The 21471-nt window shown below is 38.6% G+C and overlaps 1 protein-coding gene across 1 annotated transcript in view; it reads right to left on the bottom strand.

Moving 5' to 3' along the window:
• Window positions 1-21471, bottom strand: part of SPTLC2 (serine palmitoyltransferase long chain base subunit 2) — a 69686-nt gene that overhangs the window by 33417 nt on the left and 14798 nt on the right. Inside the window, exons 3-9 of the mRNA XM_068683088.1 lie at window positions 17616-17770; window positions 16385-16533; window positions 15928-16052; window positions 11499-11592; window positions 8913-9018; window positions 7858-8077; window positions 5990-6116 (exon numbers count right to left, since the gene is read on the bottom strand). Coding sequence (XP_068539189.1) covers window positions 5990-6116; window positions 7858-8077; window positions 8913-9018; window positions 11499-11592; window positions 15928-16052; window positions 16385-16533; window positions 17616-17770 — 976 coding nt within the window. The remainder of the gene's footprint in view (window positions 1-5989; window positions 6117-7857; window positions 8078-8912; window positions 9019-11498; window positions 11593-15927; window positions 16053-16384; window positions 16534-17615; window positions 17771-21471) is intronic.

Raw genomic sequence — 21471 nt, 5'->3', positions numbered from 1 at the left:
ATTTCTGCTGTTAGAGATCAGTGTTTAGGCTACACAGATAGAGAATGATAGCTTGCACCTGAACAGAAATAGCACGAACTGGAACATTATTAGAACAAAGCGTGTGTACAGTTATAAAGCTTTACAAGCCCTTGTACAAACACCACCCACAATGTTGATTAAAGTCCAGAAGAGGCACTGAAGAATTCTCACATTCCAATGCAAAATACAAAGGGTACAGCTCTCTTAGTGTCTGTAAACAGTCTTCAAAGCACCAAGGCTGAAGGATTTCTCCTTCCTAGCCCAGGTTAAAGCAATTTTTCTGGAGGCTTGCCATGCACTGTGGGAGGGAGCAAGGGATGCAGCAACAAGCTGGATTTAAAAGATCCCCAGCTGGAAGCACAAATACAGAGAGTGATGTTTAAAACTGTCAGTCCCCTGGAGAGAAGCAGGAAACTCTCTTTATGACCCCCAGAGTATTTGTTTTTCCAACAGTTTCCCAGCTCAGCTTGAGATCCTCAAGGGCAGCAACAAAAAAAGTTTTCACTTTGCTCAAATTAGTTTTGACTGGTCCCCGGCTTCCCAAGGTGATAATTTAACACCTCATTAACAAGTGCATTATTGGAGGAAATTCAAATGAACCGATTTTAATGCTAATTGAATGTTTTCAACCTCAGCCTGCACAAGGAGTATTTATTCCCCTTTTGAGTAGAACAGCAGCCACTGCTTCTATTTGCACATCTACTGTTAGCAATGACAAGGGACAAACTTCATTTACAAATATACTGTAAACAACGTAAAATTCTATACCAAGTTATATAGGGCCAACTGTTCTTTCATGACTACTTACTTTTTATATTTGCATATACTTACGGCTGATCTTCAGAAGGAAAAGAGGATTATTTATTTTCACAGAATACCTGACTTGAAGAAACCTACTGATGAGGCAGCTGAGTTAACTATAGAGGTCATATGTTCACTTGAGAGCCTGATTAACCACACAGAGGTTAGAACACTAATTGCAGTCTCTTCTCCCCTAGAATTTACGCAGACCAGGCTTAGTTCTGTTTCCAAGATGCTTCTCCCAGTGCATATTAACAGTATAACAATGACCCATCCTTCTGAACTGGTGTTAGGCTCGGTTCTCTGCCAACAACAGCTGTGCATCTTTATTCCTGTCGGCTATAATTGGTTTAACTACCTCTTCTGATTTAACTCACTCAAGTTTATTCCATGCAGCAATGGCAAGATTAGAAATCAACTTTTTTTTTTTTTAAACTTAAAATTGACCAGATATACTACAAGCTTTTCATTTCTGAGGTGCTAAGAGGTCAAATCCCTATCCAGCTATGTGCAGTTAACTGCCTAGCCTTCAAAAATCAGTTGTTTCTGACAGTTTAGCAGCTGGGATGAATATGCAACTTTCACCTCCATTGCCTGCACCATTAGAGCTATGCAGGATAACAAACTTCAATTTCTATACAGTGCTGCAGCCATTGTTCAAACAAATTTGAAGTGTCATCTTGTGCCCTGCCTCTCCACTACTAATTCTATACATGCTATTTTAGTATTGCACTGTTTGAGTGTGGGATATTTCTCTCCTGAAAATGAGACAGTCAACAGTAAGCTTGTTATAAGCATCAATGTACATATTTACTATTATTAAGTTAATGCCCATGGACACGGAAGGAAGAAGATCACCTATTTTACAAGCTATTATCAAATGCAGCTTTAGATCAAACTTAAAGCACTCCTAGATTTAATGCTCACCTTCAGCTTTTAATACACCGGAAAGCAAACTAAGCTTCATCTCTGAAGGAGGTTAACCAGTCCCTAGACCGGTTTCATCTTGCATGTTTTGATTTGCCCATGTCTCAGTCTGGTTACTTTATGATTTTTTCCCATTTGCCCCCAGCAATGTTATCAGGGCAACAAACAGGCTGGGTCCTGAACACCAACAATACCAGCAGAACCCCATTTGCACAGAAGATACTGCTAGCTCTTACGCAAGTGGCAGAATGGAGCCGACCAACCTGCCTGTCCTACTGAGTTTGTAACAGTGAAAAATCCAGCTTTCAACTCAAATCAAACAACTGAGGCTGAAAAATTCATCAAGGCAAATTAAGTACTTAATATCATAAAACCTAACAATGTCTAATTTACCAGGACAAGAATCGAGCTGGGTCATTTTCCCCACAGTCAATTTAAATAACCCGAACAGCACATGAATGGTAACAATCAAGCAGCCCTCTGCTACACATTTCCAGAGCCCCATTCCAGGAATCAATTTTGTCATCCTTGTGTATACTGACTGTGACCCCCAAAAAGCTGCTTATTTTGTCTTTTTTTAATTACTATTATTGTTAAGAAAGCCTGCTCATCTATAAAACCATCTACAGTTCATTCATCTTTGTGACTGAAAACAGAGAAAGAAAGCATCCACTGAACTGCTGACAAGCTTCTGCAACACTTGCCTGTTCAGCTATATTGACTTTGAAGTGGAGAACCAGCTCAAAAAATTCACTCTTGTTGAAAGAATGAACAGTAGAAGGGCTGAGGTTGGTAGGGACCTCTGAAGATCATGTAGTCCAGCCCCCCTCTTTGGGCAACCTGTTCCAGTGCACTGTCACCCTCACGGTAAAGAAGTGCCCTCAAAGAAGTCTTCCCCATCTCTTCTATTCACACTAGTCTACTATATATCAAAGTCAAATGCGATGATACGTGAATTATCCATGTATACTGTCACTGGAGAGTTCCCTGAAGACATGCTGTGTGCCCAAGATGTTCACCACACTTGAGAATGGTTCTGCTGAAGAAGTTGGCAAACTGAGCAAAAATCATGTATGCTTTGTTCAAGACCATGCAACGGTCTTAAAGCCAAGTAAGTGCAAGAGAAGTAATGCCACGCAAAACAGGAGAAACATACAACACTGAGCCAATAGTGTAGAGGACTTTCAGAAGCAGTACTGGAAGTATCAATACCAAGAACCCATGAGATGGCTCTGCCATCACTTCAGCTGTTGAACTGTTTTTTGTAGTCTGGGGCAAGCAACATACTTGTATTCATGTATAAATATGTTCCCATATCTGTCTTCAGAGAGACTGAGGTTTGCTAGTCACTTACATGCATCAACAGCACCTACAATTACCAGAGCAGTTTGAACAGAAATCACGACACAAGAGGCCACTGTCCCAGTCCAGGTGGCACTCTGGCATGCTATCAGTCCTATGTTCTCTGAGAACAGCCACTTAGCTTTTCATAGCATCTGTATTTTGTCTGTGCTGCCTCTTACAAATACCTTACTTAGTCACTGGCAGCTTGCTAGAAAGATCTGAAAGTAGATATTTTTCTTTTATAGTTATGTAAAGTTTTAGTAACTACAGTGCTTTACACTTTAAGGTCAGAGCCTCCACATATTTCACTAGATTCAGAAATAGTGTAAAATGAAGAAATTTAAAAGAAATACTTTATTATTCCAAATTAATACATAAAAAATCTGTTGTCCTCAAACGAATTACTTTCTACTACTTATTCTTCATCTACAGACCATCTCAATCTGATACCACAATTTCCAGAGGCTTGATGTCATGGAGAAAGGTTACTTTTATGAGTAGTATGTGGTGAAAAGAAACAAGTAGACAAAGTAGCCACAAAGACTGTTTTCAAGCAAGCATTCCTGAGGTCATTAAAAGAGTTAGCCGTGAATCAACACAGGGTTGGGAGCTAGCTGATGTCTACTGTTCTGACTCCAGCTCCAACTCCTGTGCCATTGGAAAATCATTGTCCTTGCTTAGTTTACTTTCATCCATTAGTTCAGCTTGACTAATTTGAAAGCAGTAAAGTTTTTGTAATACTTGGTTGATTCAGAGCTGCTTACCAGTGACCCAGCTTAACACTATTTCTCTGCTTGTTTGCCTTCCACATTTAACACCTCTCACCAGCACTACTCTACTTTAGACTTACTTGTGGTCAAACAGATTGCAGACAGCAGTCCTTCAAAGCCCCAACCCGTAATTCCACAGAATCAAGAGACATTTTTCAGCAAAAGCCCTTAAACAAGGGAAAGATTTGGTCATGCTGTCACTAAGCAGCTGCTCAATTCACACAATTACACTTCAGTCAACTTCATCTGAAGAAAATGCCTATGAAGTACTACTACCTTAAAGTCTCTAAGAATTTAAAAAAACAAACAAACAAACAACAAAACATGACTGGGAAACAGAACAGCACAAAAAAAAAGGAACAGAAAAATGCTTTCAGGCAGGGATCATCCTAGGAGGTGCCTAGATTAGCTGAAGGATGGGTTAGATAATTAAGACAGACCGTAAGACTTACACGATAGCTGTAGCTGAGAAACCCTGACTATGAGTAGATGGGACTTTGGCTTCGCATTTTGGCTTTCTTGTAGAGAAAAAAACAAACAATAAAATTCACACAAACGTGAAATACAGAGGCTTCTTTGAAATGACACAGCTTTCAAACACTAAAAATACTTTTTTTTTTTTTTTTAATAGAAAGAATGGCTAGGACTTCGGGTACTCCTTAGCACCAAACTTGTATATAGCTTGACATGCATACTGAGAACATAACAAAAAGGCATTTTGAGTTTAAGGCATTTTTTGCCAGATTGGTTTCTGATCTGGTTCTCTTTTCAGCTGAGATGGATTTTGATGTTGGAATAGCAGGAGAAAAGCCTGGAGTGGAAGTTGCTTCCATTCTCACAGCTTGAATGAGCATTACATTGCAGCCTCGGAAAGGGGCAAAAATGCCTTAGTTTTCAAACCTTAGTTTGTAACTGGTTTCTGTTTGGAATATTCACATTCCTTGCTTCCCACTTCATTAAGCAAAACAGATATTGGAAGAAACCCAAAACAAGCAACGCTTGAGTAGACCACAAACTCTTGGCAAATCTTTAGCTAGAAAGAGCTCTGTCATTTTTAAGAAGATGGCAAAACCCAGCTCTCTGGCACAACTTTTCACGTCGTTTGAAGCTTGGTTAATATCTGTTCTGAGGGCACTACTGGGGACAATGCTTGGCAGGTACAGGTAACTCACATCAACTAAATGGTAGCACAGACACAAGCTGCTGCCTGGCTGTACTTGCCTCATGAATGACTTCTCTATTGAGCAACCACCAACACCTATTGCTGCCACTAAGCCTCTTCTCAGATAATGTAAGCAAATCAAGTGAAACATGCTATAACAGTAGAGTTCTTAATTATTTGTGTAAACTTTTTCACTGTTGGAGTTATCTGTCAGGTTAGTTGGTCAGGTGACCCATGTTCAAAAGTGAATACAGTTCTTCAGTATACACCACCACCTCGTGGCCAGATGCCTGAAACTCCTATAATATATTAAGGCACTTGAATTGTAAAAGCATCTGAAACAAAAAACATGGAGAAATCCTCAGCCAACTACTGACTTTGAAACTCAAGACTTAGACAGGTTTCCCCTTCCTTTTTTCCATCTTGAGAAAGTAAACCTGAATCAAGAAATCTGAATGTGCCTTCCCCAGTGTATTACTTCCTACAGCTCAAGTGAAAAGCAATTTCAAACACATCCTCATATTTACTTTAACCAAGGTGCAAGCATCAAGTTATACTAGAAATGAAAATAAAAAAACATAGCTTTCAGCATATTTTGTTGTGTATTTTGCAGTCTTAGTTACTGTAGTGGACAATCTAAAAAGACGGGCAAATAACAAAGGACAGAAGAATAGGAAGAGCAAAGAGGAGACCTAGAAAAGCTAGGCAGAACAAAAATCAATTAAAGACAATACTGTCTCGTGAAACACTAAGATGACTTACCTGTATATATTAATTCTTTATACCTTTATTAGGTTGATTTGCCAAGCAAGATCTCAAATTGTTTTGTCGCTCCAAAGACTCAAAGTCTACATGAAGTAACATACAATAATGAATGTGTACACTGAATGAGTTATCTGTCAAAGCAAGGTAGAGGTTCTGTTCGGTGTCCCCCTTCTACATGTCTAGTGTTCGAAAAACTCACCAAAAGTTGTACCATCTTCACCCATAATGCACTTCATGGAGGTGATGATTTGCTCCACAACAGGAGGTGACAATGATGTTGCATATACAGCACTGTGAGAGTATGTCCTGAGGTAATCAATCAGCTCCTAGTAAAACACAAGAGGCCATCAGACATTGCCTTCCCAGCATTCAAGAGAAATGCTTTAACCACACAGTAAAATGAGCCACTACTACAATGAACCTCTTCCAGAATGTCCTAGAAGAGAACAGGTCACTCAAGGATTTATTTTATAAGTAATAAGCAGTTGAAGTGCAAACAGTAGACACATGAAAACCCATAATTATGTCACAGAGCAAGAATATCCATTGATCAAAAACAAATGCCTGTGACAGACTTGTTTAGCTAACAATACCAGCATTAGATTGCGAGAAGGTGTTTGCATTACTCAAGCTGTGTGCAAGGCCATGTTTCAAGAGTGTTTATTGTAACAGTGGGAATATAAAACAAGTGAAATAGTAGGGAGCAGGATCTATGAGTACTTGCGTATCATGCTCAATATAATTGTTTCCCCACAAGTCACCAAACAGGGCACAGGTCACAAAATACTTTCTCCTATTTAGCAGCACAATATAAATTACATCTCCTGCTTTATTTAAGAGTGCAGGAACCTCAGACTACCACTCCTGCACTTCCCAGATAAATGTACCTTCTAGATTTGTTGAAGGATAAACACAGGTCATATGGGAGCAAAGTACAAACATACCATAGATCTAGGCTGCTTGTTGTTTAACTGTAACAAAACCTCTGTAATAGCTAGACCACTCCAGTGAAGTACCATAAAAACCAGTACAAATGCCAGGACAGATTATGCCATCATAAAATTAATAAGGTTGATAGCATAATAACTGTTATAGTATAACTGAACGTATTATAAAAATGTGGAAATACTCCATTTCGTATTGTTGTCTGCATGGAATTGGAGTTAAATAAAAGGAAGTTGTAAAGGGATTTTGAAAAAAAAAAAACAGGTAGGAAGATTTAAGGCCTCTTATTTCTGAAGCAATCTCTTAAACACAGTTCCTAAAATACAGCCATGAAGGACTCCTGGCTGCTTCACCTTACGCCAAGGGAGTTAATCCCACTGGCTCACTGCCTTGGAAAAACAATAATATGGTGCTTTGTTCTGGGGAAGATGTCAGAGTCATTTTAGTCCAACTGCAGTAAACTATTAAAGAGGAACATCTGCAAGTCCCATATCCATTTGGATGGACTAAAGTAATTGTCACTATTAGCATCTAAAAAATTATTGTCCTAAAAGGGAATTGGTAGAGGACATAAGAAATGGCAAGGATATAAGAAAGGGGACACATCTAGCAGCCTACACAACCCCTCCCAAAAGGAGGAGTTTGACAACTGGCAACACTTTCTAGCAGAACATGACTATAGAGGAGGATCCAAAAACAGTGTCTTTTTCAAAAGGAAACTGTTCAAATCCAGAGGGAACCAAATCCACCAGGCTGAGCTAAGAAGGGGATTTTCCACCAGATGAGCTGAAGAACTTTAGCTTCTGGCATTCTTCCTGCTAGTCTCATTAGAAGTAAAGTTGAGAAATCCCTGCTTCCTGGTTCCTAACACTTTCTAAAAAGAATTTACACCCCGACTGTACATTCTGCAAACTGAGCTCATCACTGACCACGTGGGATCTATAAAATAGAGGCATTTTATTAGCCTCTTCCGCATTGCAGTCTTTCACTATAGTAGACAGCATGTAAAATTATGAAACAAATGGATGGTCATGGCAACTTGAGAAAGAAATCAATGTTGAAATGCTTAGTGAAGCAATCCACCATCAGCGTGAAACAGCCAGGACATTTCCAGCGTTTTACCTTCTTGCCCCCAATGTATCCTCCAGCAGCTCCAAAGCTTTTGGTGAATGTCCCCATCATAACATCCACATCTTCAGGATTGAGTCCAAAATAATCCACTACACCCCGGCCATTGGGACCCAGGGCACCTATACTGTGAGCCTCATCAAGGTACAGATAGGATTTGTACTTCTTCTTAAGGGCAATCACTTCAGGTAAACGGACTATGGAACCCTCCATGCTGTTGAGAAACAGAAATTTATTTTAAGTTGATTTAATGGTTGGGACCTCTTTCTACAGCCCCAGATCACTAAACTTGCATTTTTTTTCCCCACTCTCATTAACTGTGATCATATAAGAATGGCTATACATGTTTTTATTCTGCAGAGAAATTAAAAATACATGCTCTTTGCACCTAGTGCCCAGGTAACTATATTCTACTTGTTTATTCAGTATGTCAGTATCCTAGAGAGGTTCAACAGCAGCAGCAACAGTAAGTTAGAGGCAAAGGAATGTGTTCAGTGATTATTTTATGAAGATAACCTTTTTACTTCCACCCTCATGTCAGTACTCTGATCTGCTGTCTTATTTACCTATTATTTTTAAGTCTAAGAGCTGCCTAGGATTTCAAAGACAACACTCCAAAACACCCCATTTTGTGCTGAAAGCCACCATGATTTAAATGCTTAACACAGCTAAACCTACTACATACTCCTACTCATTCAGAAAAAAAACATTCAATTTGCGTAATTCCATCCACTATCATTATCTAGTGAGCACAGAAAGAATGGAATGGCCAAGTGAATTAAGATCTCAGCTCTGATATAAATAATCAGTTTAGATCAGCTTCTACAATCTGATCAAGATGTGGGCAACACTGTGACATCATGTGTAGCTACAATATTAGCAACACAAAGTCCAGGATGTGAAATATATATACCTCAACTTAAATCTCACATGAGATTCATGAAATAACTATAAAGTGATTAACATTGTTTGATTTGACAAAGGAACTCAAATACTAAGCAACTAGATCTCATGGGGAGGGTCTTAGGAATATAAAGAATAGTTTGTACCTGTATATTCCTTCCACCAAGATAAGGATTTTTTTCCAGGGCCTCCGTGTACGAGGTTGCCCATGCACAATAGCATCTTTGAGCAGCTTCTCCAGGCTTTGCATATCTGCACCAGAAATTACTGTTAAATGGTACCAAACAGCTATTGGCTTGAACTTTGACTACGACTAAAGACAGCAATACCACAGAAACACAAATTGGTCCAGTGGGGAGGATGGACCATACATAAGTCAATAAGCATGAACTTCATCTAGCTGCAGGCCTACATATGAGATTAAAGGGAATGGGTGACTATGAACTGCAAAGAAGAATTTGACCATCCCGAGTTGAAAGTATAAAGCAGCAAGACAGGGGGAGGGTGAGAGGAAAAGAGGAAAAAAAGCATTTCATTGTTAGGAAGAGAGAAAGCAATTTATGGAGCAAGAGCGTCCTTGTGGATAGAAATAAGTCAAAGAGCAACAAGTTCAAGGATAATCAAAGAAAGATAAGTAGAAGATAGACCAAAGTGCAGAACAAGGAGAACTAGTGTACTTTTACGTCACTTCTGTTTAGAAGCTGAAGAGACTACACAGGTGGAACAGGAAACTATTAAAAACAAACAGAAAGGGAGAAAAAAGGAAGAGCCAGTTTAGGGATGATGACAATGCTCAGCATATCAGAAACTACATAGCAACTAACAGCACCTTCTGTCTAATCTGAAACCTTATTAACTTCAGCTAAAAACACTTCATCTAATCCAAGGACACCTGACAGAGTGATGTGAGCAAATACATATACCTGAAATCAATCCTGGAAAGGAGGGGGGCAGGGGAAGCACTGAGGAAAGAATGGAGATGGGTGTAATCCAACCACAGTAGTTAAAATGTTGAGTAATAGATAGAAACACTAGGACATGAAAAAGAGCACGAGCAATCATGAAAAGATGATTGGTAAACTAGAGCAGGTATAGCAGCAAGAGCAGCTTATGAACTAGAACTTGAGTAGGAATTAGAAAAATAGTTCAAGTTACTGTTGGAAGATAGACAGCGTTCCAGAAAAGATGAAGTCAACGGTCTCCAACATATCTCTCAAAGAAGAAAGGATGAAAGAAATGATGAGTTTAGTGCAGTTATGGAGAACATTAGAATAAAATACTTCTGCTCTGATCTCTCAAAGAAGGGAGGTCTGAGAACTAGGTCTGACCTTAATAAACAGGACAAACTGCAGAATGAGGTAAGAAAAAAATGAAAACAATTTCTAAGAACTGCATGAGTGAAGCCAGTAACATCTCAGCGAAATGCAATGAATCAAAGCAGGATAGAATATAACAGGAGTAGTACTGAGAACACATGCAGTTTACTGCTTGCATTTGCCTTCTGATTCTGATGTGTAACTCCATTCGCTTTCAAAGATCCATGCCATCTATAAAGTTTCTAAAACATCCCATAGTCTCACCATTACTAGTTTGTATCCCATGCCCACAAGCGATCTATTCCTCCATACAATACCAGAGCCTCTAAATCCCTCACAGAATGCATTTGTCACAGGTGTTCTCTAAATTGCTGGAACTGGACACAACATTCAGAAGTATGCTTAAACAAATGCAGAAGCTGAACACAAAGTTTTTATGATCTTGCCCAGCAATTAAGCAATGCTGCAATCAAGGCTAATGATAAACCAAAAAAATAAAGCATTACCAGTACACTCTACGCTTTAAGGAAAACTCTTCAAACAACAGAGAACAAGAAAAACACAAAAGAAACAAGAAAAATAGTAGAAGATTCACTATCAAGTAGGACAAAGGAAAAAAAAGAATTACAGAAACCCAAGCTTTCCTATCTCCACCAGAAGTTTCAAAGCAAGTCATCACGATCTCAGAGAACGATGATATTAAAAGAGAAGCTAAAGAATGAAGGTAGTGGCTTTATGAATTAAGGAGAAGCCAGTACTTCTTTCACTAAGAATAGAAAGAACCTTATTTTTAAATCTGAGAATAGAATTATTCTAAATCTCTCCTTTGGAGGAGGCTGAAACTAGCAAAATGTCAATTTTTAAGTATTCGTTTCCAAAACACACAAAACAAGTAATCCAGTTAAATAAATCTATGCTTCACGTCCTGGAACACCCTTTGTAATTACATTGTACGAACACATAGCTGTGAAGCTTAATATTTGTATTCTTAATGTTTTATCCTTTGGTGAAAAACTTCCCTAATTCCACAAATTGTAATTTAGACCACTACAAGACCGCGTTACTATACATGTATGACATAGACTGTTAGATGAGTCTGTGCTGAGCTATCAAAGTAACAAGAAGCCATGATAGAACAATACTGCCCCTAAACTGCCAAAGAGCAAAATGTTCCTTTTCACGTGCAGAGATGTAAGCCAGTACAGCTCCATGATAAAAGTGATACTAGTTGAGACTGAATACATGGGGAATTTCCAATCCACTATGATTAAACAGTATGTAGCAGCAGTCTTCCTAGCTTTCAGGTAACCAGCAATTGATTTCCTTGCATGACATTTGATTTCCAACTACTAGAAGATAAGACAGATCTGATCCACAGCCCCTGCAGAAAGGCAGAGTCCACCATTGTATACTTACTGTTGTGCTTAAAGATTCGAATAGTTGCTCCTGACAGTCTTGCTCCAAGCACTAGTGATGCATGATTCAGTTCATCACTCAAAATTAGACAGCCCTAAATTAGAAGGAGAAAAAGGAAGATATTAGAAAGGTTATGTTTTGTAGTCAAGCATACAACACCATTCAGATCTGAACTGCACATAAGTCATTTAAGAACAAAAAACCACAAAAGAAATCCAACATAAATGTAGCCGGTTCAGGCAAGACTGCCAAAGAAACAATTTTCAACCTTAGTATGGCAAATGAAAATACACGATTGTTATTACTTAAACAATTTCTTAAATTTCACTACCCAGAAAACCTGCAGCTGAGCATGCCTGAATGCTTTATGATGACTATTAGTACTCATCTTCCTACACAGCCAGGTAAAACAGAGAGCATAGCAGCTTGCCACAGTTCACTTGGCAAGACTACAGCGGTGCTAAGAAACAAAATCCAGGGCAATGAGTTCCTAGGTTAATAACTTTATCACTAGGTTGCACTGTTTCTTACATTCAAAGGTAACCACTGCCTAAACCTGTGTTCAGAGTGGTTACAAAAAAAAACACTCATTTTCTTCAATGCCCAGAATTATCAAGTACTTTGTAGACTGAGGTAATGTACAAGAGACAGTAACAGGAAAGCAAAAGTAAAGAGAAATTCCAAAGTGTTCTGAAGCCCTTAAAGATTACATTTATTATTTTTCCTAAAAAGGGAATATATATTCTTGAAAGGATATCTTAATTGGATATGTTTTCAGAGCAGCAACAATTACAGATCAATAGTTGATAAAATGCCTACAGCTACAGCTGATCAATGCCTAGTATTACAAAATGTGGCAGCACAGACAATAGAAGTCTTTCCCAGGAATTGCATTAAATCTTAAGTATTCCAACTGCTGTTACAAGAAAGGTTCACCCTGCATATTTTGGAGACTTTAACATCTGCAGCATGGAAATCTCCAACTACTGTTTGCTCTTTGGCACAGGACAAGGGTATGCATACTACATCACAGGGTATTGCTGTTAAACACAACTGTAACAGCTGAATAAACCAGTACTAGCATCCTTCTTAAATGGTAAGTAGTAGAAAAAAATGATAGATTAAGAAAAGGAGACAAGATTAATATTCTAGAAGAGGCTTCTCCACAAGTACCGATATGAGTGGTTGGTAGAGAAAGAAAATACAAGTTGTTGAGTAGCCCTTTTTTGGCCCTCTATAGCAGAAGGACATTCAATTAGACCAAAAATAAATAAAACTGAAGCAGAAGTAAGGAATCTAATAGTTCACGCTTCTCAAGAAAAGGCAAAGTATCAAAGAAATCACTGGTTCCGTACAGCAATATCTGATGATCATACCTAAAACAGAGGAGTGATGCTACCACAATAAGGCTTTGGCTGCATTTATCAGCCAACTTACGTTTGAGAGAGTAGCTAGGTGACTATGAGTAACACTAACTGGGGATTACACTACAGGTATCAAGACAAATGTATGCTAGTGAAGATCCTATCACTTGTGTTCTACAAAGCAGAAATGAAAAAATGTGGCTTTTGCTTCAGTTACCACAAAGTGCTATAAAAATGAATTGCTGAATTCAGACCTGAGGACTTAATTTCAAACTGACTATACACGGAAGGTAATTTGGTTCCTTTCTTAACAACCAAAGCAAGATCCTTCAAGCACCGTTGCTTTACCTCTGCTATCTAGCCTCTGTCAGTCCCAAGCTATGATGCAAAGCTCTGTGCTAAAGGCAGTACAGTATGCTATTATTAGCGAGTTACTCTAACAAGATTAATGACATTTACTTCAAAATAGGCAAGTTTTGTAGCATAGCATTCCCTCACAATTTAATGACTTCTGACTATATAATCCTCAAGTCCCACATTATCTGTTGTCTATACTCAGTGTACTTGGCAGTGACTGTACGAGGCAGCTGACACTTTGGCTGTTTACAGTGAGTGGGTCTCCTGCTGAAGACCACCAGGTGCAGGAAGACCTGTTTTTAGTGATGCTTTACCAGTGCTGAAATACAACTTCCAATATATACCAATTATACCTCTTTTCAACATCTGCTTAGTAGAAGCTACTGTTGACAGGGCATAGTGAACAAAGCCTGGGTGATGCTGATGAAACTTTTGAATTCTTTTTGTTGACCAGATTACGGGGGTTGAGTCCAATCCTAGAATTGTCAGGTCATATTTGTTGCTATTAAGAGTGGATTACATAGCAACATAAACCACATATATAAGGATTCTGAAGAGCAAAACCAGAACCCGTGGTCCAGTAACACATACACAAATAACTTTATTGCAATGGCTTGTGTTTTAAGCTAATTAGTAAGTTGTAATATAATTGCCCAGATACGATTCAAATAATAATTAGTTTCAAGTTGTATTAGTGACTGTCAAAGAAACATCTTCCAGCCAAATGATGTTGTCATTACTGATTATATTTGTAATAAGTAATGTGTAATAAACCTCCAAGAATTCATGTTCAAAGAAATTTTATACCTCAAAAGTCTATCTAGGACATACAAAAAGACACAAACAGTCGTGAGATGAGAGCCCAAGAGTTTAATCGAGCTCAGGAGTCCCTCAGCTTTGCTGAAGACTAACAAAGCATTGAAAAAACAGGCTATGCACACCCAGCCAATCATGTGCTGGGTGGTGCCAGAACTCAATATTTAATTTATGTGAGTTTTTATTTGCAGACAATGAAGAAATCAAAATTGCAGCAAGGAGCAATGTTGGGCAGCCAAATGAAAAAGCATTTAGTGAATGTTCTAAACCATTAAATGGTTCATTTGACGGGAACTCTTTTCTTCAGAAGAGAACATTTTCTGTTTGGAGTATTCACTTGAGTATAAGGGCATTTCTAAGGTTATGAGGCAAAAACCTACTACTTTAAATAAAGTGCACAAAAACTACGTAGGCTTATTACTAACAGTGCAGATCGTTGTAACCATCTGAGTATGAAAAGAGCTGGATTATTAAACATGCAAGGTATGTGCATGAAAACAGCTACAATACATACCTTGGTATTTACTGCTCAGATTCTTTTAGTGACTGTAAAAACCAGTTAAAGTTCAAATGTGACAGCTAAAGAGCTGAGTGAGGTGTCTCAAGGATATTCTGATACGCTATTTAAGATGTAGCGGGATCCACATACTCATAAAGAAGGGTTGACTAACTGTGATAATTGGCAATTTCTCACTTAGAACACAACACACAGGCAGTCAGAGGTATGTTTATGTAGACTTCTAAATCCAAAAGTTCTCACAGAAATTATGTATCATTTTTCTGTCCAAGAGAAATCAGGGAGATGTAGGAAGACAAGAAGCAGCAAAAACCAAGTAAAAGACATAAGGACACATTATTAAAAAACAGCCTTGAGGAGACATTTCACTCCAGAAAAGACTAAATTTGAAACACTCTCAGGCACCACTTTGAAAATAAATAAGTTTTAAAAAATCAGTGGAAATCTGGTATTTAAAACATAACAGACCAAGAGAAAAAGGGCATTAAGTAGACACTGCTTCTTCAGTTACAGATAACATGAAGAGTAGGAAGACACTAAAGCTAGTCAAAAAGAGAATCACCAGGAGGAAACATTGCTGTGAAGAACAAATGCAGCAAATTCATAATCCTAGAACGTGATTTCAGAAAAGAAGAATAAGTGGAATAAAGGAAAAAGTAATTCACCACAGAGGAACAAATACGTTTGTAATGCCAGGCTAGCAGTAAACCATCTTCAAAAAGATATAGTTCCAGTACTTGCATTATTTTGCTCAATATAGCAGCTAAGAGAACATATATTTTGCACCAGAAGATACAAAGAACTCTTTTCCATTTCATTTTCCAATAACTTTAAAACTAGTTTGAGATGCAAGACACTCAGGCTGCATTGTGTACTGTTTAATGGGGCACACAGTAGATATAATCAGTGTTCCAATTTCGCATTATTTCTCTTGAATAGCTTTTCTAAGAGAATTTAGCTCCTTCAACATAAGAATTTTTCAGATGTCACTTGAACAATAAATCCTGTATGTACAACATGCAGTTCGGCTCTTCTGTGTGCCTCAAGACAGCCACTTCCGAAGTGTCTGAAGAGCACCAAAATACCTTCAGTTAACCAGCCACCATTTCATATACTAATGAGTAGCCTGAGGAAATAAGCCATAACATGCTATGCTTTCTCCTAGAAAGAGGAGATCTAAAGTGCTATAATTTCCTAGGATGCTGTTGCCCAAAAGATTTTTGCAAAGGTCAGTGACGTGTACTGTGACCTATAGTTTCCACAGAAAATTTCTGCAAGGGCTTGCACTGAAGAATAAAATAAATAAATAGCTTTTAGAAAACTGGACCATTATGGTCTTCATTAGCCATGCTTTTACTAGTAACTTGAGCCATACCTTGCCAACTAAAGCAGGAATGTTCATAGAGTTGGTTGCAAACCCCATTCCGTATGCCATTGCAGATTCCACACCTAGAAATCTGGCAACTAGCTTTTCCAGCTCCTCATGTTTGTCCAAGTTTCCTGCACATAAAACAAATTCAGAGTGAGAAGCTTTCACTACTGCTGTATTCTACAAGAATAATTTTCATCAACCAGTATGTGGTTTTGAATAAAGACTGTACAGGAACACTAAAAAAAACTACAAGCACACACACATCAGAAAAAAAAAAAGCAAATAAACAGCAGTCCCGTATAAACTAAACCCAGCAAGTCATCTCCACTGAAGTTATGACTTTTTTATTGCTTAGTCTGAAGTTCAGGAGCTGGAACAATTAATGCTTAAAAGACCTGAGATCAAATTCAAAGACTTAGAAACATACAGTCAGGAAGCATCCTATCTTACTCCAACTTACCCATCTCCTGCCTACTGCTGCACACCCCAGCTCCATACTGGGACAGAACTTTAGCTGCTGCTTGTTGGCAGGTCCCATTGTTCTGTGCAAATCCAAGGTAGTTGTAGGAACCCATATTAATAATGCCCTTTATCACTTTCCCTGTATACCTGTGTTTTAAAAACATCACAAGTTAGGACATACACAATTGTAAAACTACACCAGAAGATTCTTATTCCTGTTTCCTAGAACTAAACATAAAAAAAGTCAATAGAACCAACAGCATTTTTTTTTCCAGTGTTGACCCTCGTTATGAAACTGAAATTATCAGTGAGAAAGATGTTCTCCCTTTCTTGTGGTCTCAAACTAAAAGTGGAAGTTCCCACAACAGTTTACACATTAAGAGGTATTTATGCTATTGTATCTAGCATTGCTTGAGGCTTCTCAAACTATTTGTTGTTTCTCTGACATGTCCCCTTCATAGTCCCAGAAACATACAACTTTCTTCCCGATTACAAAATATGATCTCTAGATCAATTAACTTGGCAGCCCCTCAAGCAGGATATCCTCTAACTGCAGAAAGGAAACACATCTGGCACTGCTGTGCTAATGCTACGTGACAAGGAGATTAAGGAAGAAGTTTACTGGAAAAGAGTTTTAATTATTTTCCTCCTGAAAGCTAAGGAGAGACACAACTAGTTTCACCAAATACTATGCTGCAAACCTCTTCACACAAACCTTGCGGTATGTCACTTCCAATTCGTAAAAACAAAACAAACAAACAGAAAAAACACCCTGTCCTTAAGCTTCTGGTTTTGTTTCCTCAGTCTATTTCAGTTCTGACTCAAATCAATCATGCTAAATTCAGTTTCAGCAGCAACATTTAAATCAAGTATTTAAATCTGGATTGATTCTAAACCAGCACAAGAAGACAAAAGTAGTAATGCAATCCAAAGTATCTATCCACCCCAGGTTCTGGTCATCACACACAAAGACATTAATTTTACTGTAGGAGCAGGCCAATGAAATCTTAGCACAGTCAGTGGCATCAATAGGTCTTAATATCAAAAGATTATATAAAAATAATCTTGGTGGCCAGATGTGGTTCAAAACAACCAAATTATTTAATTCAAGCCAGTAGATAACTCAAACATAATTCCCTGCTCCTTTAACCTCACATCCTTTAACATGCTTGTATAGACTCTCTAGTAAAAAATAACTGTTGGAAGCCTTTTCTTCCATTTTAACTCACGTGAATGTCCAGTTATAGTCATGAGAAACTCTTTCCATCATGTCCACTTTGGCCCCTGGCACGCTGCAGATTGGACGGTTCCAGCTGTCTCGAATGCGCATGTAGAGGTTTCTGGTGTAGAAATTTTCAAAGTCTTGGTACAACGGGACAAAGTCCTGAAACACATCAAAAGCACTCAAAGTAAAAGGAAAGAATATATCACAGCAAATTGGAAATAAGAGGAATAAATTATTTTCTGAAACAACAAGCGCAATTTGTAAAATGAAAGGTCAAGAAAACACAGGAGAAAGGTAAGACCTCTTCACTGAGCTGAAACCAATTCCACCCAAAGCAGTTTAGATATAGTATTATTACTTCTGCAAGCACATAATTACTTGAAGGTGATACAGCAGCAAAACAAAGACAGCAACTGAAGAGATTCAAGTAGTGGCGCAAAGTCTATCTGCTAAATGCGATTTTCAAATTTTTTCAATCTGCAAATCCCCAAAGATTCCCCAAGGATTCTGCCCCCAAGGTTTCTTCAATAGTAGGTGTTTGTTTGCATATAACAAATAAAATGCTTAGTGAAGAACAGACATACTTTTTCTACGTACTTTTCATCAAACCTTAGTAGCTCATATCATCTAAAAGCCATCAACCACAACTAGGAAAAAAACCCAAACTTTCATAGCAATAGGTCATGCCTCAAGGTGTAAAGCCTCAAAAATTCTGATGTATTGGTGAGAGAGTGCTGAAAACAATACAGAAACTGAGCTGCAAGGTCCTAATGATGCAATGAGGTCTTGTTCTCTGAACTTGACTGCGACTTGAAATCCCTTGGCTCTCGTTCCAGCTCTGTAATCAACCTGATGACCAACTTTGTTGGCTAGTCAAGGAGAGAATCTACCTGGAAATCTGCAAAAACCCACTTTGTGGGACGCATAGTTGTATAATCTTTACAACAGACTTGTATTCAGCCTTCAGAATTAAGCAGAGCAAGGGAATATGCAATTGTTTTTTTTTTGCACCAGACAGTATGCATTACTTTCCTGAATACACCATGACTTAAAACTGAGGTACTCTGCTATATTTTATTTCATACGTAAGAAATGCATTTAAAACAGCAGCATTACTGTTATCAGAGTTCATTCTCAGAGCTTACCACATTTTTTTAGCACAGAATCTGAACTCTTAAGCTACCTTACGGCACCTCTGTTCATCACAGCTTATCATCAAGCAAGTCCAACAGGATTTCTTTGTATGAGCATTTCCTGAGTTCTAGCTTCCCTTCCAACATTTTTCAGGAAAACTAAGTGACTGTCTTGAATGGATAACACACAGAAACGTCAAACTCAGTGTGACAAGTGCAAGGACATCTGAGCATTCAAGAACATGTTTTTCTGGCCTACTTAAAACGCTCCAAAGCCCTAAGATTCCATTATTACTTTTCAATTAAAGGGAAGTTTGACATTCAGTGGCGGTAAGAATGCATAATTAATTTCCTACTGTCACAAAAACATGCCTTTGTAAAAATCTATAAAAGGAAAAAGTAGATTTCATGACAGGGGTAAAAGCCAGCATCACATTTCTTCCTGTTTTTCACAATAGAAATGAAAACATAGAGAGAGGCATTTTATTTTAGGTGACAGGATAGGCAAGATAGAATATCTGTCTGACCAAATGCTAGTACTAGCCTGACGTTTATACCACTGAAGCAGAACTGGGAGTATTTATGCCAGTTTTTTTAAATAATATCTCAAACAAATGAGCACTGACAAGCTTTTATGTGCAATGCTCAACTGAAGGAAGAGGAGTTTCTTTCCTTTACCTTCCACATTTAATGATTTCACAACTTTCAGCTTAGAGTAAAAGAACCATCTAGGTCCACCTCTTAGCATCCTCCTAGCAGAAGCTGCACAGGAAAGACAGAGAGCGCCCCAAAGAACTAACTCCCAAATAGACACAGCTGCACTCAACTCCCCCTCTGCTTTGCCTGTGCATAATGACATGCCCGAAAGGCACAAAGATGCTCATTTCCATCATTTCAATTATGGAAAAACAAACCAAATTTAGCCAGTGGTCTCTCCTCCAGGGAATCACAAGCATATCATTTCTCAAATGAAGGCGTCATTTCTATGAGCTAAGGTACACCAAAGGGCTGTTATTTCTTCCATGTTCCTCTACTTTACAATTTGACGTTATTTCACACACGCCACATCTTCTCTGAAGGTCCTCTGTCAAATGAGCTTAACAGAAACAAAGTTGTGTTTTTGCAGTAGAGAACTAATTTTCTGTATTCCAAGGTAGTTGTGTAGTCATAATAAGGAGAAATGCTCAGTAGATAAGTGGACAGGAGAAGGCCTCACTGTTCCAAAATAAGATAGAAGCTTGAGAAAAACAGGATGAGCAGTGTGAGAACAGTAAAACAAAGATCACAAGTTCTCAAAACATAAGAAAGGAGAAATTGAAGGGTAGAAAAAAAAGAAAAATTGTACATCTATGGTATAGAGAAGCATCGAGTAGCTTGTGAACCTGTAGTACTCAGCCAATGAGGAAACAGGGGAGTGATCAGGCGTCGGGTAATAGGGAATAAAGGTTATGATTTGTTTCCTAAAATGCACTGCTGATTGACAGGACGCCCGCCATTGCAAATAAAATAGCTCAACAGAAGATCTTGTCTGAAGAAAATTGAGATGTTTCTCACAGGGGTAGCTAGTCAGCTGAAGGAGTTGTAATCCTACAGAAAGTCATTCATTTTCTGAGGTAGCTACACAGCTCTATCCTTCCACCCCTGCAGCATCTCACTGGCCCAGGCAGAAGGTTAGTTTCAAGCCTGAACCACTAAAAAAAACTTGGCCACTTTTACAATGGAGAAAAACACCTTGGTATTGACAAACACATATACGAGAAGCTACACAGCTACTGTACTCTACTACAGAGTCCTGCTGGGCATGACAGTATTTGAGGCAGTAGAGTGAGATCCTGACTCATGACACAGAATCAAACAGTTACCCACAAGCGTCAAACTCTGTTACAGCATTTTATAGGGGTGGGGGAAGCAAGGAGCTCAAAAAGAAGCTGGCACATGAACTGATCAATACTTGAGGGATTTGCACTTATTATATCTACTTATAATCTATTGAAACACTTCAACCATTTTCAGCTTTTCTCAGAGACCATCCTTGCTTGACAATTTAGCTTTGCAGTAGTTATTCAAGCACACTGTGTGACCCAGGAAATCAACTGAAACTTCAGCCCCGGTTCCTGGCTAGGAGTGGAGGCTGGAAGTGAGTCACTGTACTAACTGCAGCAGGTATGCCTGGGCTGATACAGTCCAATCTCACCTCAGATTTCTGATCAGATAAAGTGTGCTTTATTTTGAAAGCCAGGCTGACAAAGCAGGAAGAGTAACAAGCTCAGCTGGTGAGATAAAGATGATCACCCACAACAGGTTGATACCACTGAAAGAGATATAATGCAAGGAGGATCTTACAAGCCAACAGCGTAACTTGAAATTGATTTAACTGTGAAGTAAGAGTTTGCTAAATCCCAGATTATCCTAAGGAAAAAAGTCTCTTAAAACTCAACAGAAATTCGAGGAGTAAGTTATGGGTAAGGGAACTCATGTGTAATACAGGATACTAGCCTCACTTTTTGGGGATACCAGGGAAGCACTAAGATTATAGCAATGTGCTTTACTTGAGGCATCAGCTTAATGTCTGCCCCTTTGTATATCCTCCCCTTCACCCCCAGCAATAAACCACTCCCAGCTAGCTCTTGTAAGAGGCTTCCTTGGAATAGGATAAACGGCAAGTGCCATTTTGGCATAAAGCAAAACTGAACTACCTGTTCCCTCAATAATCCTAGCCCCACGCAG

This window comes from Anas acuta, chromosome 5 (genome assembly GCF_963932015.1).
Source record: "Anas acuta chromosome 5, bAnaAcu1.1, whole genome shotgun sequence".
Classification (NCBI taxonomy): domain Eukaryota; kingdom Metazoa; phylum Chordata; class Aves; order Anseriformes; family Anatidae; genus Anas; species Anas acuta.
This window is presented reverse-complemented; position numbering and strand designations above follow the sequence as displayed.